This window comes from Grammomys surdaster, unplaced genomic scaffold, assembly GCF_004785775.1.
Source record: "Grammomys surdaster isolate TR1022 unplaced genomic scaffold, NIH_TR_1.0 125876, whole genome shotgun sequence".
Taxonomy (NCBI): Eukaryota; Metazoa; Chordata; class Mammalia; order Rodentia; family Muridae; genus Grammomys; species Grammomys surdaster.
The window spans coordinates 3,442,457-3,466,148 of NW_021620701.1; the positions used below are offsets into that span (position 1 = coordinate 3,442,457).

A 23,692-nucleotide genomic window follows, 5' to 3' on the forward strand; every position below is an offset into this window, starting at 1 on the left:
GTTCCTCTTTCTCCACACCCTCGCCAGCAACTACTATCACCTGAGTTTTTAATCTTAGCCATTCTGACTGGGGTGAGATGGAATCTCAGGGTTGTTTTGATTTGCATTTCCCTGATGACTAAGGACACTGAACATTTCTTTAGGTGCTTCTCAGCCATTCGAGTTTCTTCCATTGAAAATTCTTTGTTAAGCTCTATACCCCATTTTTTAATAGGGGTTTTTGGTTGTCTGGAGTCTAATTTCTTGAGTTCTTTGTATATATTGGATATTAGCCCTCTACATTTTCAACATCTAAAAACTCTGTATTATTCTCTGAGAGTCCTTCTTTTCTTTACTTAAAGAAATAGGAAATATTCTTGAATTCTGTTTCTTCTGGGTGTCTTTGATCTGAGTAGTTTACTTTGGTATCTCTCATATTAGAGCATTTCATAAATAGCTGTTGATCTTTCTATTTAAATGAGGGAAATTAAAACGAAAATCAAAAGTCTGTGCCTGGAAGGAGGAGGTCAGTAGAACTGAGGGCATGGTTAAATTCACTGCTGCCATGGTTGGGAGATAAACTAGTACCAGGGAATCTCCTGATGTCAATACCTATAATTCTCAATCCCCTGTTCGAGGTGCTTACAGTTTGGCGAATGACATGCATACACCAAGTCAGACTTAAATATAATTAAGTGCCACTAGGGATGTATGGCAGTTTCTTGAGTCAGCTCTAAAAACTTATAAGATAGTTGGGTTTAAACAACAGAAATTTATTTTGCTACCTGAAATCTCAAATCAAGACACCACCAATGGGGATGTCTACTGGAAGCTCTAGGGTGCAAATCTTCCTTGTCTCTTCCAGGCTCTGGTGGTTGTTGACATTCTTTGGCTTCACCAGCTTGAGGCTACATGAACTCCTTTATTCTACCTTCTATGTGTCTCAAATTCCTCTCTATCGTTCTCTTATAAAGAAATTTTTCATTAGATTTAGGGTTCTTCTAGATCATTGAGAATGGTCTACCTCAAAGACCATAATTTGATTATTTATGTAAACGTTCCTTTCCTAAAGAGGGTAATGATATTCAATTGTTTACCACAAAGGTGTTATTCACAAGTTCCAGAGAAGTAGACTCCTTATGGAAGGACTATCATACAATCCACTGTAGTATGACTATAAAGTCATGACTATAAAGGTCTTCAATTTATATAAATGGAGAAAATAGGGCTCACACAGAAAATGCCTTATCCAGTATCTTTTCTCCCTTATAACTACACATAAATTGACTTTTTTAGTGCTTAATATTTAACCTGAGGTAATCTGGGTTGTTGCTCATCACAGGATTAGCTCTAAGAACCACTAAAGGATAATTAACTCATTAGACAAATATAAGACAGCTGATTAATGACAAAAAATAGTGCCCATGTTTCTTTAATATTCCTAAAGTTAAAAAGGCTAAATGGGTGTGTCTTAAGAATCAGAGAATTATACAATCCTAATCCTCCCACAAAATATTCTTGATGATTGTGTTGTTTATCTACTCTAAGAAACTGAAACCCACAGACAGCAATATGACAAAACTATCTGGAGACTACTGGATATACTCAAGTGGAGCTTTAACACAAGCATAACTGAATTAATCTCATGGCTAAATGAATGTGCTCCAGAACAAAAAAACAAACAAAACTCCCCACTAGTCACTAGTCTAACTAAACGTTTAAGAATTATTTGAAGTACAGTTGATAACAAGGCTTAATTACAAAACTTTGATAGAAACATTTATACAAACCTTGGCTGCAGAGAGCTTTCAAGGAACTTTTTCTGAAATTCTTGTCTTTTTTGTGTTCTTGGATATCATAAGGACTATGAGTTTCAGAGTCCATGTTTTCCCTTTTCTCCTCACTACCTTTTAAAGTTCTTTCAGCTCTGCTGGCATCATTAGTTAACTCTGCATCTGAAACACAACACTGCTGATATGACAAGAATATAAAACTCCTGTTCTTTCAGAGTTTTGGTTTCAAGAACTACTTATGAGGAGCCCTTAAAACGCTTCTACAGAGCAAACTGAGTGTGCTGGTTGCAGTGCTAATGGAGACAAAATAGCTGAAATCTGTGGAGCTCCTAATTTTCTGTTATGAAAACGACATTAGGATTTGAGTGTAAAAGAGATATAAAAACTGGTGGGCATATTGTTCATTAGATTTCACTGGTATCACTCTAGCAATCTTCTTTGATAATAACAGTTTGACTTTCAAAGCAAATAATAGGGGTATCTGGCTAGCCCAGATGATAGAGCATAGGCCTCTTAATTGCAAGTCAAGCACAAATACCTACTGAGCTTATCAGCTTCCCAAATCATGACTCACATGATGGCCTCATGCTTTTCAGCTGGGATAAAAGGTAAATAGAATTCAGTTGTAAATTTCAACAGAGGGAGATCTGTAAGGAATGTACAAATTGAGAAATACTGATACCTGATTTATGAACAATTTCCCTCTCCTTTCCTTGGTTAAGTTGTGAGGAATTGGTCAATTCTTTGTTCACATTGTCAGTGGAATAAAAATCTGTATTATTCATGGGCTCATTTCCTGGAAGGTCTTCTCTGCTGTTCTCAGCTTTAGTGATGTCTATTACTTGGGAATGAACAACTGTCGGGAAAGAGCAACTTGAAGAACATGGGCTTTGACCTTTCTCGGGATAATCCCTGTCAGTGTCTTGTTTCTTTTCCACATTAGGTATATCAGCTTGATTGACTAAAAGACTTGAGTCTCTGTGGGCTAGAGAATCCTGGGATCTTTTTAATAGCTCCACCTCAACAGACAATGGTGAAACTTTCTGTGTCGAAGGTGGTCTTGTACAAAACATAGAACTTTGCTCAGTATTGCCGTATGAGTGAGCAAAAGAAGTTCCATGTATACACTTTTCATAATTTGGAATGTGTTGTGCAGAAATTAATGTATTACTTGAATCACAAGAATTAACAGCTTCCTCTTGTGGGTGTGTAGTCAGGGTACCAACTTTTAGGTCACTTTCTTGTAAAAAATAGTTTTCAGAAGATAGAAGCTGTTGAGAATCTATTTCTTTATCTGTCGTTATCTCTTCGTGATGACAGTGGCCCATGCCATCTTTTGGAGATGCTATGGACTTGTCCAAAGTGTGGCTATTTCTGTCAGCAAAGCTTCCCCTTATGAAGGAGAGGAAAGAATCTTCCCATTTATTAATGTTCTTACCTTTTCCATCTGAGCTATTGTTTCCAGGGGACTTACATGGGCCACTGCATTGTTCTTGGTTAGTGTGAGGTTGTTGATCTGTAGTTACAGGTGATAATTTTATTTCTTTATATGATGAAAGTTCAGAGACAGAAGCAGTTTCAGTTTGATCAATGGACCCTAAGAACTGCATTTCCTGACTATCTGATGAATCCGGGACTCGGGCATCCGAATTTTTGGAAATCAAATAAGCTTCATTGTTACCTATACCATTTTCCAAGCTTGATAGAGTTGGGGTAGAAAGTTCACATGAGTCTTCTGGAAGGTCACTGAGAGTCTGGACAGCATGATGCTGCTGAGTGAGTAATTTATTCATTCCCCTGAAAGAATAAGTAGCTATTTCCTGACTTAAATTGTCGTCTCTATCATCCATTTGAGTCTCTTCTTGTTGTGTATCTTTTTGCCCTTTTCTTTTAGACACACTAGTTTGGCTATCTTTCACACTGTTTAGATTACTCCTTCTGAATCTTGTAGAGTCTATTTGGTTAAAAGTTGACTGCCTAGGCTTGGAATTGCCAAATTTTGTGGTATTGAAATTTTTCTGGCAATGTTCAAATACATATTCTTTATTCATAAGTAAATTGTTGTTTCCTTTATTGATTTCTAAATGTCCAGGTTCTTGCCTATTAAAAATTTCTTTCCAAATAAACTCAGTATATTTATTAGAACTTAATTTTGGTTTCTATAAAAGAAAGAAAAACAAACAAAAACATGGTTAGCTTTAATTCCAGCCGCAGATCTATGGATCTGCATGAGATCTACATAAGACACTAAAGGGAGTGTTACAGAAGTATTTTCAAGACATTATCCTCTTCCAACTATCACACAGCAAAAGAAGTCTCTTCCTTTGACATCTAGAAGAAACATAGATATGGCAGTGGAAGGTAAGATTTTAAAGCCCAAGACGATGACTTCTACAATTGGCTCTCTGGAAACCTGACTGTGAGATGCTAAGAGTAAAACAAGAACATTGCTTCTGACTGGCCATGACTCTGCCACCAGGTGAAGAGTGGCCACCCACTCCAGCAAATGTGTACAGTCCCCATAAAGAGCAACAGGAAGGAAATGGCTTATAGTACATCCCCCTAGAATATTTACTAACTTAAGTACTTCTCAAACTAAGAATCTTCTGCTATCTCATACAATTATTTAAAGTGCCTTAAACCAAAGGTGAACTCACTACCTGATCATGTTTCACAGTCTTTCTTTTCCTCTGGTAACCTACAGAGATAACCAGCAGGTACAGACCTACGAAAGCATTCATTAGTAAATACAGTTATACCTTGTTCTGAAACATATCTTCTACATGTGCTGTGTCAGTATTGTTCCTTTGAGCTGCAAACAAAACAAGAAAATAAAGAGAAACAGTTTCCAGCAGTTATACTTTAGAGTTCTAGCCCTGAAAGTTTTTTGGCATGAAAAAAAGAAAAAAACAAAAACAAAACACCTGGAGGGTGTGGCCAGCAGGTTTGTACACAGGCCTGATGATTTGAATTCAAGCCCTGGATCCCACCTGTGGCAGGACTAACTCCCCAGAGCAGTCCTTTCCCTTCCACATATCCACCTAGCATGCTCACACTGGGGCTCACGTATGTGAACACATGCAAACACACAGGCATACTCAAAATAAATAATGTTAAAATAGAGGGAATATGTGAAATCATGAAAATATTTTAAATTAAAGTTGGCACATACAACATGACTATATAGTTTCCAATATTTATTATAAGCTTAGGGGAGGATTGTTGACCTAAGATATAAATGGGCTTTCATTTGATCCCTAGCATTTCAAAACAAAAGTTGAAACAAAGCCCCCTTCAACTAAAATTTAAAAATAAATGTCTTCTACAAGTATATATATTTCTTAAGATGAAATTCACATTATGTTGGGAAAGAGAATGCTAATTAATGACAGAATTCAAACGTTCTGGCTTCAGAAATAGTCAAACCACCTGCTGAAGCATAATAAATTGATAAATTCTCTCACAAAGAAAGAATGAAGTCCAAGTCCTCAGGAGAAAGATTAGGAATTCCTTTCCATGAAGGAAATGTCGTCATGAATTAGGCGACACTCTTACGGCATTGGGTTAGAGAACTGGGAATTAGATTAGAGGACAAGAAATTGTGATCAAGGTTTCAGGATTTGGAGAAAGTTAGAATTCTGGAGAAAACATTTCCAGGAAAGAAAAAAAAAGTCTCTTTTATTATAAAATAAAAAAGTCAAGTAATTAAGCACATCATCAAAGCAAATTTTATAGTTGATAAAGTTTTGTTTCTAGCTTATATTTATTTGCAATTTTTATATGCCTTGAAATATGACTGTTTTAATCATGTACATCAATATGCTTTTATCAACAAGTTATTGTTTGTCTCTTCTAATGTGATTAGGTTTCTAAGGGTGAGCTCTGCTCTGAAGAACTTGATTTGCTGCTTTGTGGCTGTCAAGAATCAGTGAAGGAGGCCCTGGTCATATGTCTACAGTCCCAGTGAAGGAGCTCCTGGTCATATGTCTACAGTCCCAGCCACTGAGGAGGCTGAGACAGGATGATGGCTTTAATTCATGGGCTCAAGATCAACCTAAGTAATATAAATCACATTTTTAAAATTCAGTAATATTTTCCCTTTATTATTATAATTTTGGTCTAGGTCTCAGTCCATAGTCAACAGCACTTAAATAATTACATGCCCTAAACATTTTTGATCCATTTTTTAAATGGAAAAATTTTAAATTAAAATTGTAGACATAAAATTCTGGTGGGAAAATCCTCTTGGAGATGGGGAAGGAAGAATGGGATGAGGAACTGTCGGAGGGTGGACTGGGAGGGGGATAATGACTGGATTGCAAAAAACAATTAAAGAATGATAATAATAATTTTAAAAAGAAAAAATTAAAATAAAAGGCTATAATGTAATAGAAAAATAATAAAATACATCTATAAAGAAGAATCAGTCTCATGACCAAGAATCATAATGGTATATATATGTTTATATATGTACATATATATATCACCTTATATACACTCAACATTAATCAGAAAAACTGCCTTGTATTAAATATGACCCAGTTGGAAAGAACTTCGATCACGAAAAGAGCTTCCCTAGCAGAGTTATCAAAAGGCTTCTGATAACAGTCACTAACCATGATGCTTTGAAGAAGCCTGAGTACTGTCATTTTAATGTAGTCTCACAGGATCTAGTCATTTCCTTATCACATTCTTCACTATAATTGTTTGCTACCCATTTATTTTAAATTCATTTTGAATTATTAGGTGTTATGTATGTAATTGGTACATAATATATAGTAAGCCATGAATGAAAGAATAAATCAAAGAGAGAGAAGGAAAAAAGAAAAAAAGGTGGGAGAGAATTAGGGAGGAAGGAATGAAGGGAGTGAGTTTCTGCAGAAAACAGATTCTTTCAAAGATGGCGGTGGGCAGTGTTTGGCCATCCAACATGTGTCTGATGGGCAGCACTCTGAAGTGAGGCTACAGGTCCCGGCTGTCTGGATCACTGGAACTGCTTTTATTCCTAATCTTCTCCAAAGCCTAGCTCCTCAGTTTTTCTTTTCATTACTGCGCTATTTTAGCCGTAAAATAATTGTCTACCACGAAAAAATTCTTACAGAAGAACTCTCATGCTATCATAGAACTGACACAATAAGCAGAGTTGCCTTTCTTGCCTCCAGAGAGAGGCAGAGCTTTAGCAGAGATTAGATATTTCCACTGCCAGTTTAAGATTCCTTCAGAGTAGAGGGAAAGGGACTTCTACTAGAAAAATTCTCAGATTAATTTTCCTGTGCACAAAGAGAAATTCTGAAAAGACAAGCTTTAGATACTAAAGGTAATAATACTCAATGTCTCTGAGAGAATTATCTCTTGGAAACTTTTTAAATTAAAATTGTAGGTTAAAAACCAAGAGGCAGTGCTGGAGAGATGGCTCAGTGGTTAAGAGCACTGACTGCTCTTCCAGAGGTCCTGAGTTCAATTCCCAGCAACCACATGGTGGCTCACAATCATCTGCAATGGGGTCTGATGCCCTTTTCTGGTGTGTCTGAAGAGAGCAATGGTGTACTCATATACATAAAATAAATAAATAAATCTTAAAAAAAAGAACTAAGAGGCAACTCGGGGTTAAAGTAATTGCCACCAAGCAAGAAGTTAAGTTCAATCCCTAGGATAGAAATGATAAGGAGGGAGTCAATTCCCATAGGTTGTCTGACCTCCACACACACATGCTATGGTACATGTGTCCATGGACACATATAATAAACAAACAAATAAATGTAAGAAAACATATAGAAATGGGGAGTGCTGGTTGAGAAAACTGGGTGCTCAGGTACATCTTCTGAGTGGAAACACAGTGTTTGTTTCAGGCACACTATTCAGAAAGTATTTGTCCAATGAAAACTATGTGCAAAGCCAATTCTATATTCATAAGGAGATAAAGTAAAGATTCTTATCTTCATGGAGCTTAGATTCTCTATAAGGACGACATAAATAAAACAATACACAAAGAGCCTCCTGTGCCAGCACATTATGTGCTACAGAGAAAGGCTCAGTAGAACAATGTAAGCAGTACTAGAATGAATGCAAATATTCCAAAATAAATATAGAAACAAAATCTTCTCTCCTTGAGTGTGGGTGAACTTAGTGACTCATTTCATTTATGTATTGTTCACAAAGAAAACATAGTAAAAGTTATTGCATAAGATAATATTGTAAAAAGAATGGAAAGCCAACTCCCTTTAGCCAAGGAATGTTATAATGTTACCAAAAAAATCTAATGGATACGTTAAGGAGAGTATTAAAAATACAACATGAGCCAGGAGGTGGTGACACACAGCTTTAATCTCAGAATTCAGGAGGCAGAGGCAGGCTTTGAGTTCAAGTCAAGTCTCGTTTACAGAGCAAGTTCTAGGACTGCTGGGACGACACAGAGAAGCCCTGTCTTGGAGAGAGAGAAAGAAAAAGAGAGAGAGAGAGAGAGAGAGAGAGAGAGAGACAGAGAGAGAGAGAGAGAGAGAACAAAACAGAAACAACAAAATGCCATGTATTTAAAGTATCTTAAAATAATATTTAATTGATAATCACAGATCAAATTATCTTGTCATTCAACTTGATAACAGATAGAAAATCAGATTATGTCCATAAGAGAAGCCTCTTAGGGAATAGATAATAGATTATATATGTATTACCATCCACATTCACTAAAGTGGCTAGAATTAATTGTAATTTCTATCATACCAAAAATCTGTTGGAAAGAAAGCAGCAATTTGTAAACAGTTTCATATTTGTCTATTTATTATTTATGTATTATTATTTTTTTGTGATAGGGTCTTGCTATATTACCCTGGCTATCCTGTAACTCACTATATAGAACACACAGAGACCTCAAACTCAGAGATCTGCTTGTCTCTGCCTCCCAAGTGTTGGGATTAAAGGTGTGCACCACTACACCTGGTCTGCAAAAGGGTTCTTCACTATTTACAATGCCAGAGCTGCAGGAAAAGCAGGATCTTTCTTTTTCCTTAGGGTCCTTTTCTTATGTACAATTGCAAACAAGCAGTGAGTTTTACTAAAAGAGTAGAACAAAGACATCACTGTACCTTTTCAAAAGTTGTAGGAGAAATGAATTTAGTCTCCACAATTCTAAGTTCAGTTTGTATAATTCTATCAACATGATCAACTATAACAGAAACTTCAGTCTTACCTGATAGCTGACAGTCTTTATGTTGAGGAATATATTTCATAAGGAGATTCCTCATAAATGAATCTTTGGCCTCATCCAAAGCACACCGTCCATGGGCACTTTTAAGTAATGGATCTGCTCCGTTCATAAGAAGTAACTCTGCCACCTAGCAAAACATTGTTCATACAAAGGAGCCAGACAAAGGGTATATTATTATAAATGTGTGCTAGCACATAACTTTAAACACCACCAAACATTCAGTTCCAAGACACTTGGGTTATCTATAAAATCTCTGCTCAATAAGCATACCTAGTAGCTGGTACTAAGTCATAATTTGTTTAAACAGAAATCCTTATTCTTACAAAGAACTAAAAAGAAACGAGAAAAAGGGAGAAAAGAGAAGAAAGGAAAGAGAAAGGAGAAGCAATGGCATGCTATGAGGGAATGCTACTTTCCTTTGTCTTCCTCCCCAAAGCCTACAATTTTGGTCTCATCATGTGACAAACGGCAGATAGTGATTCCCTAGAATTGGAAGACTCGGGGGTCAAAAAGGAGTGCCAGTTAAAAAAATAAAGGGTTTTCTTTAGTATTAAAAACAGAAAAACATAACACAGTGATAGTTACCAAATTTTTGACTAGACCAAATCTAGTTAATTGCACATTTAATGAGTCAATTTTATCACATATCAATTATGTCAATGAATATTATTTTAAAATGAATCCTACTAGTTTTTTCTTCACAGATATTTTTCCCTAATATTTTACTTCAAAAACTTTCAATCATGCAAAACACTGAAACAAGAATGCAATGGAAGCCTGGCATGTTGGCACACACCTTTAACCCCAGCGTTCAGGAGGTAGAGGCAGGTGGATCTGTGAGTTTAAGGCTATCCTGGTCATAAGAGCCTGATATGGATGTCTCCTCAGAGGCCTGCAAGAGTCTGACATATTCAGAGGCAGACGCTCACAACTAGCCATTGAACTGATCATGGGGTTCCCAGTGGAGGAGTTAGAGTGAAGACCATTGGAGCTGAAAGGGTTTGTGGCCCCATGAGGAGAGCAACAATACCAACCAACCACAGCTCCCAGGGTCTAAACCACCAGCCTGGGAGCACTTAGAGAGGGATCCATGGCTTCAGCTGTATATGTAAGAGTGGAGGGCCCTGCTGGGCATAGGTGGGAGAAGAGATCCTTGGCCTCATGAAGGCTGGACGCCCCAGGGGGTGGGACTTGGAGGGTAAGGAGGTGGGAGTGGGGGGGTAGGTAGGGGTACATCCGCAGAGAAGCAGGAGGAGGGGTGAGGGGATGGGGGTTCGTGGGTGGGTGGGAGATGGGGTAAGGGGACAACATATGAAACGTAAATAAAACATCCAAAAAAAAAAAAAAGACTACCCTGGTCTACATAATGAGTCCCAGGAAAATCAGGGCTATGTAGAAAAATTCAGAGTCAAAAACAAACAAGAATACAATGGACACTTATATATCCTTTTTTTGATCAAAAGTGGACATTTCCCCCACTTCATATATATGTATAAGTACAACCAGAAATGAGTAGCTTTTAAAATAAGTGGTTGTAAACACGGTGACATTTCACCTCTAAGTATTTAAGGGTGATCTTCTAAGAACTCTCACATGACCATGATTGCAGTGTTACATGGCTTAGAAAGTACCAACTATATATAGCTAGTAGCTAGTATCATTCATCCAGTATCTAGTGCATATTCATGTGCTCCGAAGTGTCCCAAAGCACATGTTCCAACAGTGGCTCACACACCTCTTTCCACTTCTTTTTCTTTTAAGTACTCAGTTTTTGTAATGATTACACCATTTTTTTCTTACAGATATCCTGATAAGTCCATCTTAAAGTGATGAAAACACTCAATATCTTAAAGCGATGAAAACACTTAACTATTCTATGATTCCTTAAACTGGAAGTTTGCTTAGATGGAGGGATTTGAGATATGTGATCTATAGCTAATATTTTATATGTTTCATACTTTTATCTTTAGCTGTGAGGCAGAAGGGTGCATGGTACCTGTAATTATTGAACATGAATTCAATTAAAATAAAAGAAAAAAAGCAATTCTTAGAACCCTAATTTACAAATAAATAAGGCCCTACAGTAACAGTCTGTTCAGCCTACACAAAGATAGAGTTTCAGAGTATCGGAAATAATGGCGCAATGAGACTCATAAACGCTCTAAGTGGCAAAGATGATGTCAGCAGCAGCACTGCTGACAATCCTTGGAGACAGAGATGACCACAGTGCAGTAACATTCCTGGCACTGACACTGTCACTAACCCCAAGCTTCTGCTAACAGTTACTCATTACTACTACTGTAATCATCTAAAAATTTTATTTCAAGTGGTCTGTTCTGACTCCATTTTGTGTTCTTAGCTCTCAGCCCACTACCCCCCCCTTCCCTCAACAGACCCATCTGCCTTGGCAATACATCTGACCTTTTCATGGCCTTGACCATGGTCCAGATATAGTCACCAAAATTAAAATGTACATTATGTTTAAAATAACTACGATGCTCTGCCAAGAACAAATACTTCAAGGTTACTCTGAACCTCATCTAAGCTTGATGTAAGTGATGGTCTTTGTGGGTTCCCCTTTAAAAACTCTGCACCCCTGAGCATGAACACCAAGAAACTCTTCAGAGACACAAACTTGCTCTTGGTCTGGCCATCAGTTAAAAAAAAAAAAACCAAAAAACAAAACAACAACAACAACAAAACCTTAAACCTTTTAATTAGCTTAACCAGCATGTGTGTCAACAAATATCTCATGTGGGTCATTACAGTCTATACAATAAAAGAAAAAGAGGTAACATGTAGGAGAAAAACAAATCCTTTAAAAATTACTAAGAATCAGCAATGTGACGAGCCTTTTTAAAAGCTACTTTACAATGGTGTCTTAGGGTTTCCATTGCTGTGAAGAGACACACCATGACAAAGGCAACTTTTATAAAGGACATTTAATTGGGGCAGCTTACACTTTCAGAGGTTCAATCTGTTATCATTATGGCAGGAAGCATGGCACTGTGTAGGCAGACATGATGCAGGAGGAACAGAGACATTTTGATCTAACTGCAGCCAGGAAAGGACTGTCTCTCAGGCAACTAGGAAGAAGGTCTCAAAGCCTGCCCCTACAGCAACACACTTTCTCTAACAAAGCTATACCTTCTCCAATAAGGCCATACCCCTTAACAGTGCTACTTCCCATGGGCCAGGCATATTCAAACTACCACAAAAGGGGATTTAATGATAGCTATAAAGACAGAGCAACAGTAGTATGAAGTTTACATATAGGCCAGTCATAGGAAGAAGCCACAGAATTTATATCTGGATCTTCACATGTTGTTCAGATAAAAACTTCAGATAGAAACTTTGAAGGGTGACTTCAAAGAAAACTTTCCCTGAATGCTCTTAGTATTTTAAACCTACATTTGAATTGTCTATTCAATAACTGCTGCTACCAAAAAAAATCACCTCAAAATTTAGTGGCTTAGCATAACTATGAAGACTTATAATCTCAGAGTATCTGAATCAGGAATTTGAGAGTGGCCTGGGTAGTCGGGCTGTTGGCTGGATATATAGTCATATAAACCTTGACTGAGACTGAAGGATATTTTTCTAAAATGTATGGCTAACCTGTTTATAGGCAGAAGCAATAATCACTGCCAAGTGGGCTGCTTCAAACAGCTGCTTATGTAATAGAATAGTTAGCTTTCTCTAGTTAGTGAGTCAAAAGAGAATCATAAGAAAGCTACAGTATCTTTTAACATAATCATAGAAACCACATATTGCCATTACTGCCATGTCTTGTGAGCTAGAAGCAAGTCATTAAAAATAATGACTAATAATAGTAATCCTTCATTCCTTGGAGGGGAATTGGGAATCTTTTGAGGAAATATTAAAGAATTTCTGGACTTTCCTATGGATTTTCACCATCTGACATCCTAGTTTTGAACACTGATAGCTGTTTTACTTAAAATTGCAAAATCCACAATTCAAGCAACCTTGGAGTGGAATATTACTCAGGAATAAAGAGATATCAACTACTTAACAAAGTACAACATGAATGAAAGCTAAAAAGCATTATGTTATGTTTTAAAAGGGGAACATAAAAGAGAATATACTGTCTGACATTTGGAAAAAGTTAGAACTAAATAACAGTAGTCAGATAAACAGTTGTGAAGGGCTCACATGGGAGAAGGGAGACTGGTTGGCAGCCATCTTTGAAAAAAGGGTGAAGGACAGGGACTGCCATACTGTCACTCTTCGAACCATTAAACTACATCCCATGTGGAATTCTCTTTCCCCAGTTTTCTACAAATGGTGTATATTATCAAAATAAGCAAAACTCTAAATTTTCCTTAAGTACCATGTAATAAATATGCCTATGACTCCCATACGCCTCTTCTACCCCTCTCTGGTATTTGTTTTAAAAATATGAAAAAAAGATTGTACCACAGTCGCCTGATTAAACCCTTTTCTTATCCTAGAAGTTTCAAACCCAGAAATAACTTTTCATATATAAAATCAACAGGTAGCTTCAGAAAGTGGGGTGTAGCTCAATGGTACAGTACTTTACTAGCATGGCCAAGGCCCTAGGCTGGATACATAACACTACAAAAAAAGGAGGAGGAGGAGGAGGAGGAGGAGGAAGAAGAGGAGGAAGAGGAAGAGGAGGAGGAGGAAGAAGAGGAAGAGGAGGAAAAGAAGGAAGAAGAAGAAGAGGAAGAGGCAGCAAAGAAGCAGAGAGGAAGAGAGGAGGAAGAAGACAAGAATGGCAAAAAGGAGGAGCAGGAGGAGAAACAGACATCTTCAGCAATATCTCAGTCCTTTACTACAGTTCCTGGAGTTTCTGAAATAAACCACAAATACTAGAGTCATTATTTTGCTTAATATTTTCACTTACTAGAATGAATTCCTTTGGTATTTGGCTTTAAACAGTGGTATAACCACACAGGTGATTATGACTAACTCTGGGATCGCCCTGGCCTGTGATGATTTTGAATGTTCACTAGAGTACATGAGGCTATATGGGCTTTCTAGTAGCCAATCACTGAACACTGAACATCACTGTGATACTTTATAGAAAAAAATTCTTTGAAAATCTTTAAATCATTGTTTGAAAAGAGTTTTAAAGGAATACACAGTGAAAACATACTACATAACAAAAAATGTTCTGTCTGGTTATATATAAATAGTATGCTAAAACGGCATGTTTCTCTAATCTAAGCTATACAGTAGGCTGAGGCAGGAAGATCCCTTGAGTTTAGGAGCCCAAGGCCAGCCTAGACAATAATACCAAGACTGTATTTCAAACAAACAAGTGAAAAAAATCACCAAAAAGTATAAAATGGCTTTCATCATATTGGTCATAATGATAAGTATCACAAGGTAAAATTTATTACAGAGTATTCATGAGTAAATGAACCAAAACTGAAACTTGTTTCCTGTTGTGTGATGCCAGAAGCCAGGACCTTCGCCCTTACCCTCACCCCCTACCTTTCCCCACCTGCACAATGTCCCCTGCAGCTTGGCAACCACAAGATCCTGCTTGGCAAGCAGTGTATAGCAGGGAGACCATAACTCAAGCAGTGTACCATATCTTCTGAAGAATAGCAGGTAGATCATAATTCAAGGCAGTGTACCGTATAGACCATGACATGTTTCAAGGCACAGGCCGAGAAGATTCTGTACTTTTCCACCACCTGGCCCCTCTTACCCCCTCCCCTTGTAAAGCATGCTATAAAAAAGCATTTCATGTTCAAATACATGACTCTTGACAAGCAACTGTTTGCTTGAGTCCTTTCCCTCTCTCGCCCGTTCTTCTTTCAGGTTGTGGTCCTCCTCGCCCCCACGAATAACTAGGACCCGCCGGTCGGGTCAGTGTGATAACAGGGGTTGTCTGTATTCACAAGCACTGTGTATCCTCTATAAACAGAAGCAGTAAGGTACCTTGTGATGGCTGTTCTTCACGGCATCATGCAGGGGAGTGATCTGGTATTTTCCTTTGGCGTTCACGTCTGCTCCACCCTTTAACAGTTCACTGACTGTTTCATAGAACCCTCCTACACTGGCTTCATGAAGTGCTGTCCACCCTGTTAGACAAGAAAGACAGGTTGTATTTCATATCTTAATAGGATTTCAAGCCTTCTCTTTTAAAAAAGCAAAACAATTCTAGGAGCCTGAGAGTTGCCTCAGTGGTCAAGAGCACATATAGCACTCTTGCAGAAGACTTGGGTTTGGTTCCCAGCACTCACCCTGAGCAGCTCACAGCTCCCTATAACTCTAGCTCTCAGGAGTCCACCGCCCTCATCTGGTCTTTATGGGCACTTAACACTTACATGCACATACCATTTGCACAGACATACACATATACACTAAAAACTAACATGTATTTTTAAACACTCTAATTTTAGATAGTTTCTTTAAAAGTAGTCTAATTACATAAGCTCATATAACATCTCTATAAGAGTATTTTATATTATTTAGTGGATTCAAGGATGGTTGGGAATGTGGCTGAGTTTATATTGTGTGCCTGGCATGCACAATGACCTGGGTTCAAGCTCTGATACTACATAAAGCCAGACATGGTTGTGGATGCCTGTAATCCCTGAACATGGGAGGTAAGGACAAATGAATATAAAATTTCAAAGTCACCCTCTGATACATAATGAGTTTGAGGCCAAACTCATACATGAAACCTTGTCTTAAGAGGGAGGGGGAGAAGGGAACAAAAGAAAAGAAAGGAAAAGAAAAGAAAAGGAAAGAAAAGAAGAAATCAAATTCTTAACCCTCAATTCTGCTATGGCAAAATATAAAAAGGAGAAAAATACTTTATTTTTAAATATTTACTTTTATTTTTAACTATGTATGTATGTGGGTATGCACATGTGAATGCAGTGCCCATGGAAATCAAAGGCACTAAATACACCTGGACCTTAAGTTACAGGTGGTTAGGGCCACCTGACTTGGAGGCTAGGAACTGAACTTGGGTCCTCTGTAAGAGCATTATGTACTCTTAACTATTAAAGTCACCTTTCCAACCCAAGAAAGCAAGTATTTCCCAAGATGGCAAATATTTTAAAGCATTCTTAATTTCACAAAAAAATCCTTATAGGTCAATTATCAACTAATAAAGAATATTGGTTATAGGCTACTTTCTGCAGAGAAGAGAGAAAAGGCTTTATTTCTAATCCAATGTATAACCATTAAAGTATCTCATCCAGCAGACCACATACATGTGAGTTAAATGTGAGTTAAAAGGCGTATTTTCCTCCTTACTTAGAAAAATAACTATCTATATTTATAGTAATTCAACTAACAAACCATATAGAACATCTTTATATAAATATCTTCTTTGTTAGTCAGAGGTAATACTATGCTGTTGATAATTATCAAATTCTAATAAGTCATCTAATAGATTTAATAAAATCCAAAAATTCACATTAAAATCATACTTAACTTACACTTTAGGTCTCAATCTAGCACTGACATTTTATGCTAGAAATTTCATTTTTGCTGAATTTTCTGGCCTCAATCTCCTGGACTGAAGAGATATCTCCTATTTCAGTAATATCCATTAATGTTTGCAATGAGCATAGTTAAGCAATTGTCCTTGTGGGATGATGGAGCATCTTTTGGGTATATGCCCAGGAGTGGGACTTTTAGAATTCCCAGGCAAGAAATGCAGGGAGAGGGAAGAAAGTGCATAGGACGGCCCACACTGGGAAGGCGCAGGAGAGTGAGAGGGCCAAGAAGTAGATACAAGGAGAAAGCGACCTCAAGGAGGGTCCACAGACAACAAAGATAAAATATAGATTTAGTGAGTATTAACTCAGGAATATTAGTGTGCTAACCATGTGAAGCTTCAGGAGTGGCCTACCCATTGAGCTAGCTTAGGGCATACTAAAAATAAGCTGTGTGTGTCTTGCATGTGTGTTTCTTTCATTCGTGAATCCAGAGGAGGCACATGCACCCACCTAGAATCGGTTTTAAATATCAACCATTACAGATGGTGTTCCAACCTGGGGCGAGAACTTTTAAAAATTAATTAGATAACAGGTGCTGTGTGCGAGACTAGCAGGCTGAGGGCTTTGCCTGAGCCATGTGGTTCAGAACTAGAACAAAGAGCTTGAACTCAGAGGTGCAGGGAACCCCTGCTGTGCAAACAGGCTGTTCGGAAGGGAGACAGAGGCAGACAAGAGAGACTGCTCACCTCCAACAAGCAGATAATCAAAGAATAGAGATGAATGAAAAATTTAAGGATAGAAGGGAGTATAATGGTAATTGTTTAAGTGCTTTTAAGTATTAGAAGGGAAGTTAATTGAAGTTAAACACATAGGAAAGGATGCTAATTCAAGTTATGTAAAGAGAAAAGTGATATGTATATGTATCCACACATATATTAATCTTAATAGAATAGAATGAATAAGAGAAATGCTTTAAAAGAAATTTGATAGGTCTATGCCAGGGCAAGCAGCTGGATTCTTTGAACATGGTCTGCATGGGAATTTTGGGATTGCTTAGCCTGGCATGACAAATTACTAGCCTAAAAAAAGGCTGGTACAGGAATATAGAAGGGAATTTAATTAAAGTTAAATACATAGGAAAGGTTGTTAATTCAAGTTATATAAAGAGAAAGGGGACCTATATACCCACAGAGATATTAATTTCCATAAAAGGGAGAATTTAAGTATACATAGTTGAATAAATAATTTGAGGCTTTTGATCTTAAGTTGTAGGTCAAGAGCAGGGGATAAGTAGAAAAAACTAATCTTCGACAGATAGTAGAAACTTATGTTAATTTAAGTTGTATAAGGAGAAAAGTGACATATATGCCCACAGGTATATTAATCTCCATAGAAGAAAGAATTTAAGTAAACAGATGACTAAATAACTTAGGCCTTAATCTGATGTAGGTCGAGGCAAGAGATAGTGGGGGAGCACTAGCTCAACAGGTAATAATATTTGTTTAGGTTGCTTTAATTGTTTAGAATTGTTTTAATTATCAAAATGTGTGTAGTTTTAAGTTTTGTGATTATGATATTAAAAATCATCTGGGAGAGAGGTTAAGCTACTAAATTGAATCAATCTATACCTTTGATGATTTCCGGTTGCTCGACCAAGGACATAGTATTTTGGGAGAGAGGCTGTGTGTGTTAATAAAAGACAAAAAAGGCTTTGGACCCCTTCTAGAGTGATATGGATCAGATATGACAGGGGAAGACCCTCCTGAAGATCTTGACTACAGAAAAGAAAGCTTCGAGAAAATCAACAGGACAGGTAACTTGGTCTGCTGAGTCCTTCGCATGGGAACAGCCCGGTAAGTGGCTTAGACATAAAAATGTCCCTACACAAAACCTCAGCTAAAATTAGACAATAAATCTTGTTGGTGAGGAATCCTTAAGGTTTTTCATGCCATCCACTATATGGCAAGCATGAAGATTTATAACAATTGGTTACTGATCAAATTAACTCATAAAAAAGAAAGTTGTCTTTCACCTGCTCAAAAAAGGAGCAAAAAATTCATCCTTAGCTGATCTGTGCATCGTTCACAATCCATACAAGTATCTTAATAGTACTAAAATTCTGGTTGTGAGATTCATATATTGAAGAATGCACCATTCTGGCACAGAACTCCTTGGAGATCTGATATGACCTGCTGTTTCCAGCCCCTGCTTCCTGAAGCTGTTGCCAGAGAATCGCTTCCAGAACACTTTCAGGAATGGCTGGTGATTCCAGATGACCTTGCTTCATTCAAACTTTCAGACAGATCCAGTCAAAAACTTCAGTCAAGTCCTAAGCCTTATAAGCATACAGAGACTGGATAACAGATGCTAAAGCTAGCTTTCTTAAGTCTAAACACTTTTTCTAATTTTCCTGCCCCTCCACATCCCTTTAAAATTTTTTCATCACCCTGTTCAGCAGGAAGAAGTTATGGAGAGTCATCATTCCAATCACTTGGGTTTGGGTGTCTGATTCTGGTTATTTTATAAGTTATACATAGGTTGTCATTTTAAGGAATAAATTTTAAGGTTGTCATTTTAAGGACATTTGGAAATGGTCATAGTTTTGAACAGGGAGGAAATAGATGGGATAGATTCCTAAGTTTATTCTTGAAGAAACGTTGCACTGGGCAGTGGTGACACACGCCTTTAATCCCAGCATTTGGGAGGCTGAGGCAGGCGGATTTCTGAGTTCGAGGCCAGCCTGGTCTACAGAGTGAGTTCCAGGACAGCCAGGACTACACAGAAAAACCCTGTCATGAAAACCAAAACAAAAACAAAAAGAAACGTTTAACCATAATCTTTCATTGATAGAAATCTTTATAATTGATGCAAAATTGAAGTTATAATTTATTACACTGGCACAGAATTTATATATTGAAATAGATTTAATGTTTTCATTGGTAAAAATTTTTGCATATTGATACAAAATTTGAAATTGATACTGTTACTCTTAGATAGGCACTGTGCCTATACAACTCATTTAAGAATACAAGGCTTCAACTCAGTTATTACAAACTGCTTAGGATGATTAAGTAACACAAGTTAAGGGCCAGATTGTAAACTTATGGTTATATTAGATTCTGAACTAACTATAATAAAGTGTTTTCAATATTACTTAAGTAGAAATAGTTAAGAGTAGTTAAGGTTTAACAGTTCAGATACTGTTCAGAAAAGAACACACATGCAGGATAGTCAACAGCTTAGCTCTGCCAAGACTGGGTAAGTTAGTTCTTCATATTTTTTGCTTCACATAATGTCTGCCAGATGGTTTTGGGCCAGAAGGCTGAAGACAGATGCTCCAACATTATATGACATTAAGGGACTATCCAGCAGTTAGTTGTCTCTCCAAATTGTAAAGTTTGGAAGCTTTGTTTTTGTGCTTCCTATATATTCAGATAATATTTAATTTATTCTTTGATGTCTGATGGGGTTGAAGACTAGCTATAGTCTCATAATTAAGCTTAAGTTGTTTAACATTGAGGAAGGTGATACGGATTTGAAAGGATGATTTTCAGATAGTAATGCAAGTTAAAATCAAAACATAATTCAGGCATAGAACTGTAGACTCTTTCAGTTAGGATAGATGATAGAATAATGTATCTAAATAGACAAAATTAATGGACTGGACTTGAGAGGTGTTGAGCAAGGAGTAAATGTACCTGAGCAACTAAGCTGAGGGCAGATTTAACGATGTTGAGCTAGGAATGAAGGCAAGGGCAAAGTAGCCATGGAAAAGATAGAAGAGCCTGGCCACAGAGTCAATAAGCCAGTTTAAAAATGAGCTAATGTTAACCTCTAAAAAACCAAACAACTCAATAAAAAAAACTAGTATAAAACTAAACAGAGAATTCACAACAGAGGAATCTCGAATAGCTGAGAAGCACTTAAAGAAATGTTCAAAGTCCTTAGTTATCAGGGAAAAGCAAGTCAAAATGACCCTGATATTCCACCTTACACAAATCAGAATGGCTAAGATCAAAAGCTCAGGTGACAGCACATGTTGGCGAGGATGTGGAGAAAGAACACTCCTCCATTGCTGGTGGGATTGCAAGCTGGTACAACCACTCTGGAAATCAATCTGGAGGTTCCTTAGGAAATTGGAAATAGATCTACCTGAAGACCTAGCTATACCACTCTTGAGCATATACCCAAAAGACACCCTACCATGCCACAGGGGCGTGTGTTCCACTATGCTCATAGTGGCCTTATTTGTGATAGGCAGAAGCTGGAAAGAACTCAGATGTCCCACAATGGAAGAATGGATACAGAAAATGTGGTTCATTTACACAACGGAATACTATTCAGCTATTAAAAATGAGGACATCATGAATTTTGCAGGCACATGAATGGAACTAGAAAATATTATCCTGAGTGAGGAAACTCAGACACAAAATGACATGTATGATATGTATTCACTAGTAAGTGGATATTAGCCAAAAAAGTACAGAATACCCAGGATACAATCCACAGAACTCAAGAAGGTTAACAAGTCGAAGGGCTCAAGTGAGGATGCATGAATCCCACTTGGGAGGGAGAAGTAAGCAATCATGAGGGGTGGGGGCCAGAGGGAGAGAGGGACATGGGTGGGAGAGGAGACAGGGAGGGGAAGAGGGGAACATGATCAGGTTGGGGGGGGCAGGACTGAAGCCCTCAGAGTCAGCAGAAAGAATGGAAACAGGCAACTTTGGGAGGTAGGAAGTAGGGGAACCCTCCAGAATGTACCACTGACCTGGGAGGTGACAGACTCAAGGGAGGGGCCTTGGATGAAATGCCAACAGTGGGGAGAGGGAACTTGTAGAGTCCACCTCCAGTAGAAACACAGAGCATCAAGTGAAGAGATGGGGTTGCCATCCCACAGTCAAAGACTCTGATCTAGAACTGTTCCTGTCTAAAAGAAGTGCAGGGACAAAAATGGAGAAGAGACTGAGAGAAAAGAAGGAGGTCTTGTGACAGGCCCAAACTGGATCCAGCTCAAGGGGAGGCTCCAAGGCCTGACACTATTATTGATGCTATGGTGTGCTTACAGACAGGAGCCCAGCACGGCTGCCCTCCTAGAGGCCCAACATGCTGCTGACTAAGTCAGATGCAAATACTTACACCTAACCATTGGACTGAAGTCAGGGACCCCTGTGGTTGAATTAGGGAAAAGCTGGAAGAAGCTGAGGAGGGCGACTCCATAGGAAGACCAGCAGTCTCAACTAAGCTGGATCCTGAGATCACTCAGACACTGAGCCACCAATGAGGCAGCATACACTAACTGATATGAGGCCCCCTACACATATGCAGCAGAGGACTGCCTGGTCTGGCTTCAATGAGACAAGATGTACCTAACTGTGGAAATACCTGAAGCCTCAGGGAATGAGAAGATCAGATGGGGTGAGGGGTGGGTAGGTGGGGTGGGGACATCCTCTTGGAGACAGGGGAGGAGGAATGGGATGAGAAACTGTTGGAGGGTGAACCTGGAGGGGGTAACAACTGGACTATAAAAAAGATTAAATAATAATAATAATAATAATAATAATAATAACAACAACAACAATAAATGCACATTTGGAAAAGAAAAAAAGAGCTAATGTGTATGTGTCTTTTATCTCCTGTGTGTGTGACTCGCCAAGAATTTAAAGCGGTATAGACAAAACTTTACATTATACTGGACACTTTTAGTGTATATCATACCTCATAGTTTACATGACTGTCATAATAATGTTTAGTGTATATTGAAAAGAAAAGGCCTTTTAGTAGACAAAACGACGGGGGGGATGTAGCGGCTTGTGTTCTCATGCTAATCAGGTTACCCCAAAACCTGTTTGCAGTGTCCTGCACACAGGCTAAAGGAAGCTTCCCAACAGTTGGCTCTGGGAAATAAAGATGCCAGCAACCAATGACTGGGCAGAGAGACAGAGGCCAGACTTTTAGGATTCCTGGGCAAGAAATGCAGGGAGAAAGAAAGGGCATAGGATGGACCACACTGGGAAGGTGAAGGAGGGTGAGATAGCCTAAATGTAGGTACAAGAGGAAAGGGACCCCAACAAAGATAAAACATAGATTTAGTAAGTATTAACCCGGAAATATCATAGGGGAATGTGTTAGCCACGTGGAGGTTCAGGAATGGCCCAGCCATTGAGCTAGCTTAAGACATATTAAAAGTAAGCTGGTTGTGTGTGTGTGTGTGTGTGTATTGTGTGTTTCTTTCACTCATGAATCCAGAGCTCTTGGGTGGGTGCAGAGGAGGTACCTGCTGACAGGAGCCTGATATGGCTGTTCCTTGAGATGTTCTACCAGCACCTGACCAATACAGCTGCAGATACTCATAGCCAACCATCAGACTGAGCCCAAGGACCCCCATGGAAGAGCTAGGAGAAGGACTGAAGGAGCTGAAGGGGATTGCAACCCCATATGAAGAACAACAATATCGACTAACTGGACCACCCAGAGCTCACAGGGAGGAAGCCAGGACTCCAGATAAATAAGTAGCAGAGGATAGCCTTATCTGACATCAATCAGAGGGGAGGGAGGCTTGATGCCCCAGTGTAGGGGCATGCTAGAGGGATGAGGCAGGAGTGGGTGGAGGAGTACTCTCATAGAGGCAAATGGGAGGGGGGAAGAGGGCATGAGTTGGGGGGGGTTGTGTAGGTATAACCAGGAAGAAGGATATCATTTGAAATGTAAATGAATGATTAACTTTTTTTAAAAAAGAAATAAAAACTAAATTAACTTTTTTTTATTGGATATTTTATTTACATTTCATATGTTATCCCCTTACCCCATCCCCCACCCACCCGGGAACCCCCATCCCCTTACCCCTCCTCCTTCTTCTCCGTGGATGTAACCCCCTCCTACCCTCCCCACTCCCACTTCCCCACCCTCAAAATTCCCACCCCCTGGGGCGTCTAGCCTTCATGAGGTCAAGGATCTCATCTTCCACCTGTGCCCAGAAGGGCCCTCCACTCTTACATATTCAGCTGAAGCCCTGGATCCCTCCATAAGTGATCCCAGGCTGGTGGTTAGGACCCTGGGAGCTGTGGTTGGTTGGTATTGTTGCTCTCCTCATGGGGCCACAAACCCTTTCAGCTCCTTCAGTCCTCACTCTAACTCCTCCATTGAGAACCTCATGATCAGTTCAATAGCTAGTTGTGAGCATCTGCCTCTGAATATGTCAGACTCTTGAAGGCCTCTGAGGAGACATCCATATCAGTCCCTTATCGGCATGCACTTCCTGACTTCCA

General features: G+C 38.6%; 1 protein-coding gene across 1 annotated transcript in view; it reads right to left on the reverse strand.

The window, feature by feature from the left end:
* The window catches only part of Ankrd31 (ankyrin repeat domain 31), a 171,945-nt gene that overhangs the window by 74,336 nt on the left and 73,917 nt on the right, over positions 1 to 23,692 (reverse strand). The window contains exons 10-13 of the mRNA XM_028752046.1: positions 14,911 to 15,053; positions 8,959 to 9,103; positions 4,532 to 4,584; positions 2,449 to 3,931 (exon numbers count right to left, since the gene is read on the reverse strand). Of these exons, the coding sequence (XP_028607879.1) occupies positions 2,449 to 3,931; positions 4,532 to 4,584; positions 8,959 to 9,103; positions 14,911 to 15,053 (1,824 nt within the window). The remainder of the gene's footprint in view (positions 1 to 2,448; positions 3,932 to 4,531; positions 4,585 to 8,958; positions 9,104 to 14,910; positions 15,054 to 23,692) is intronic.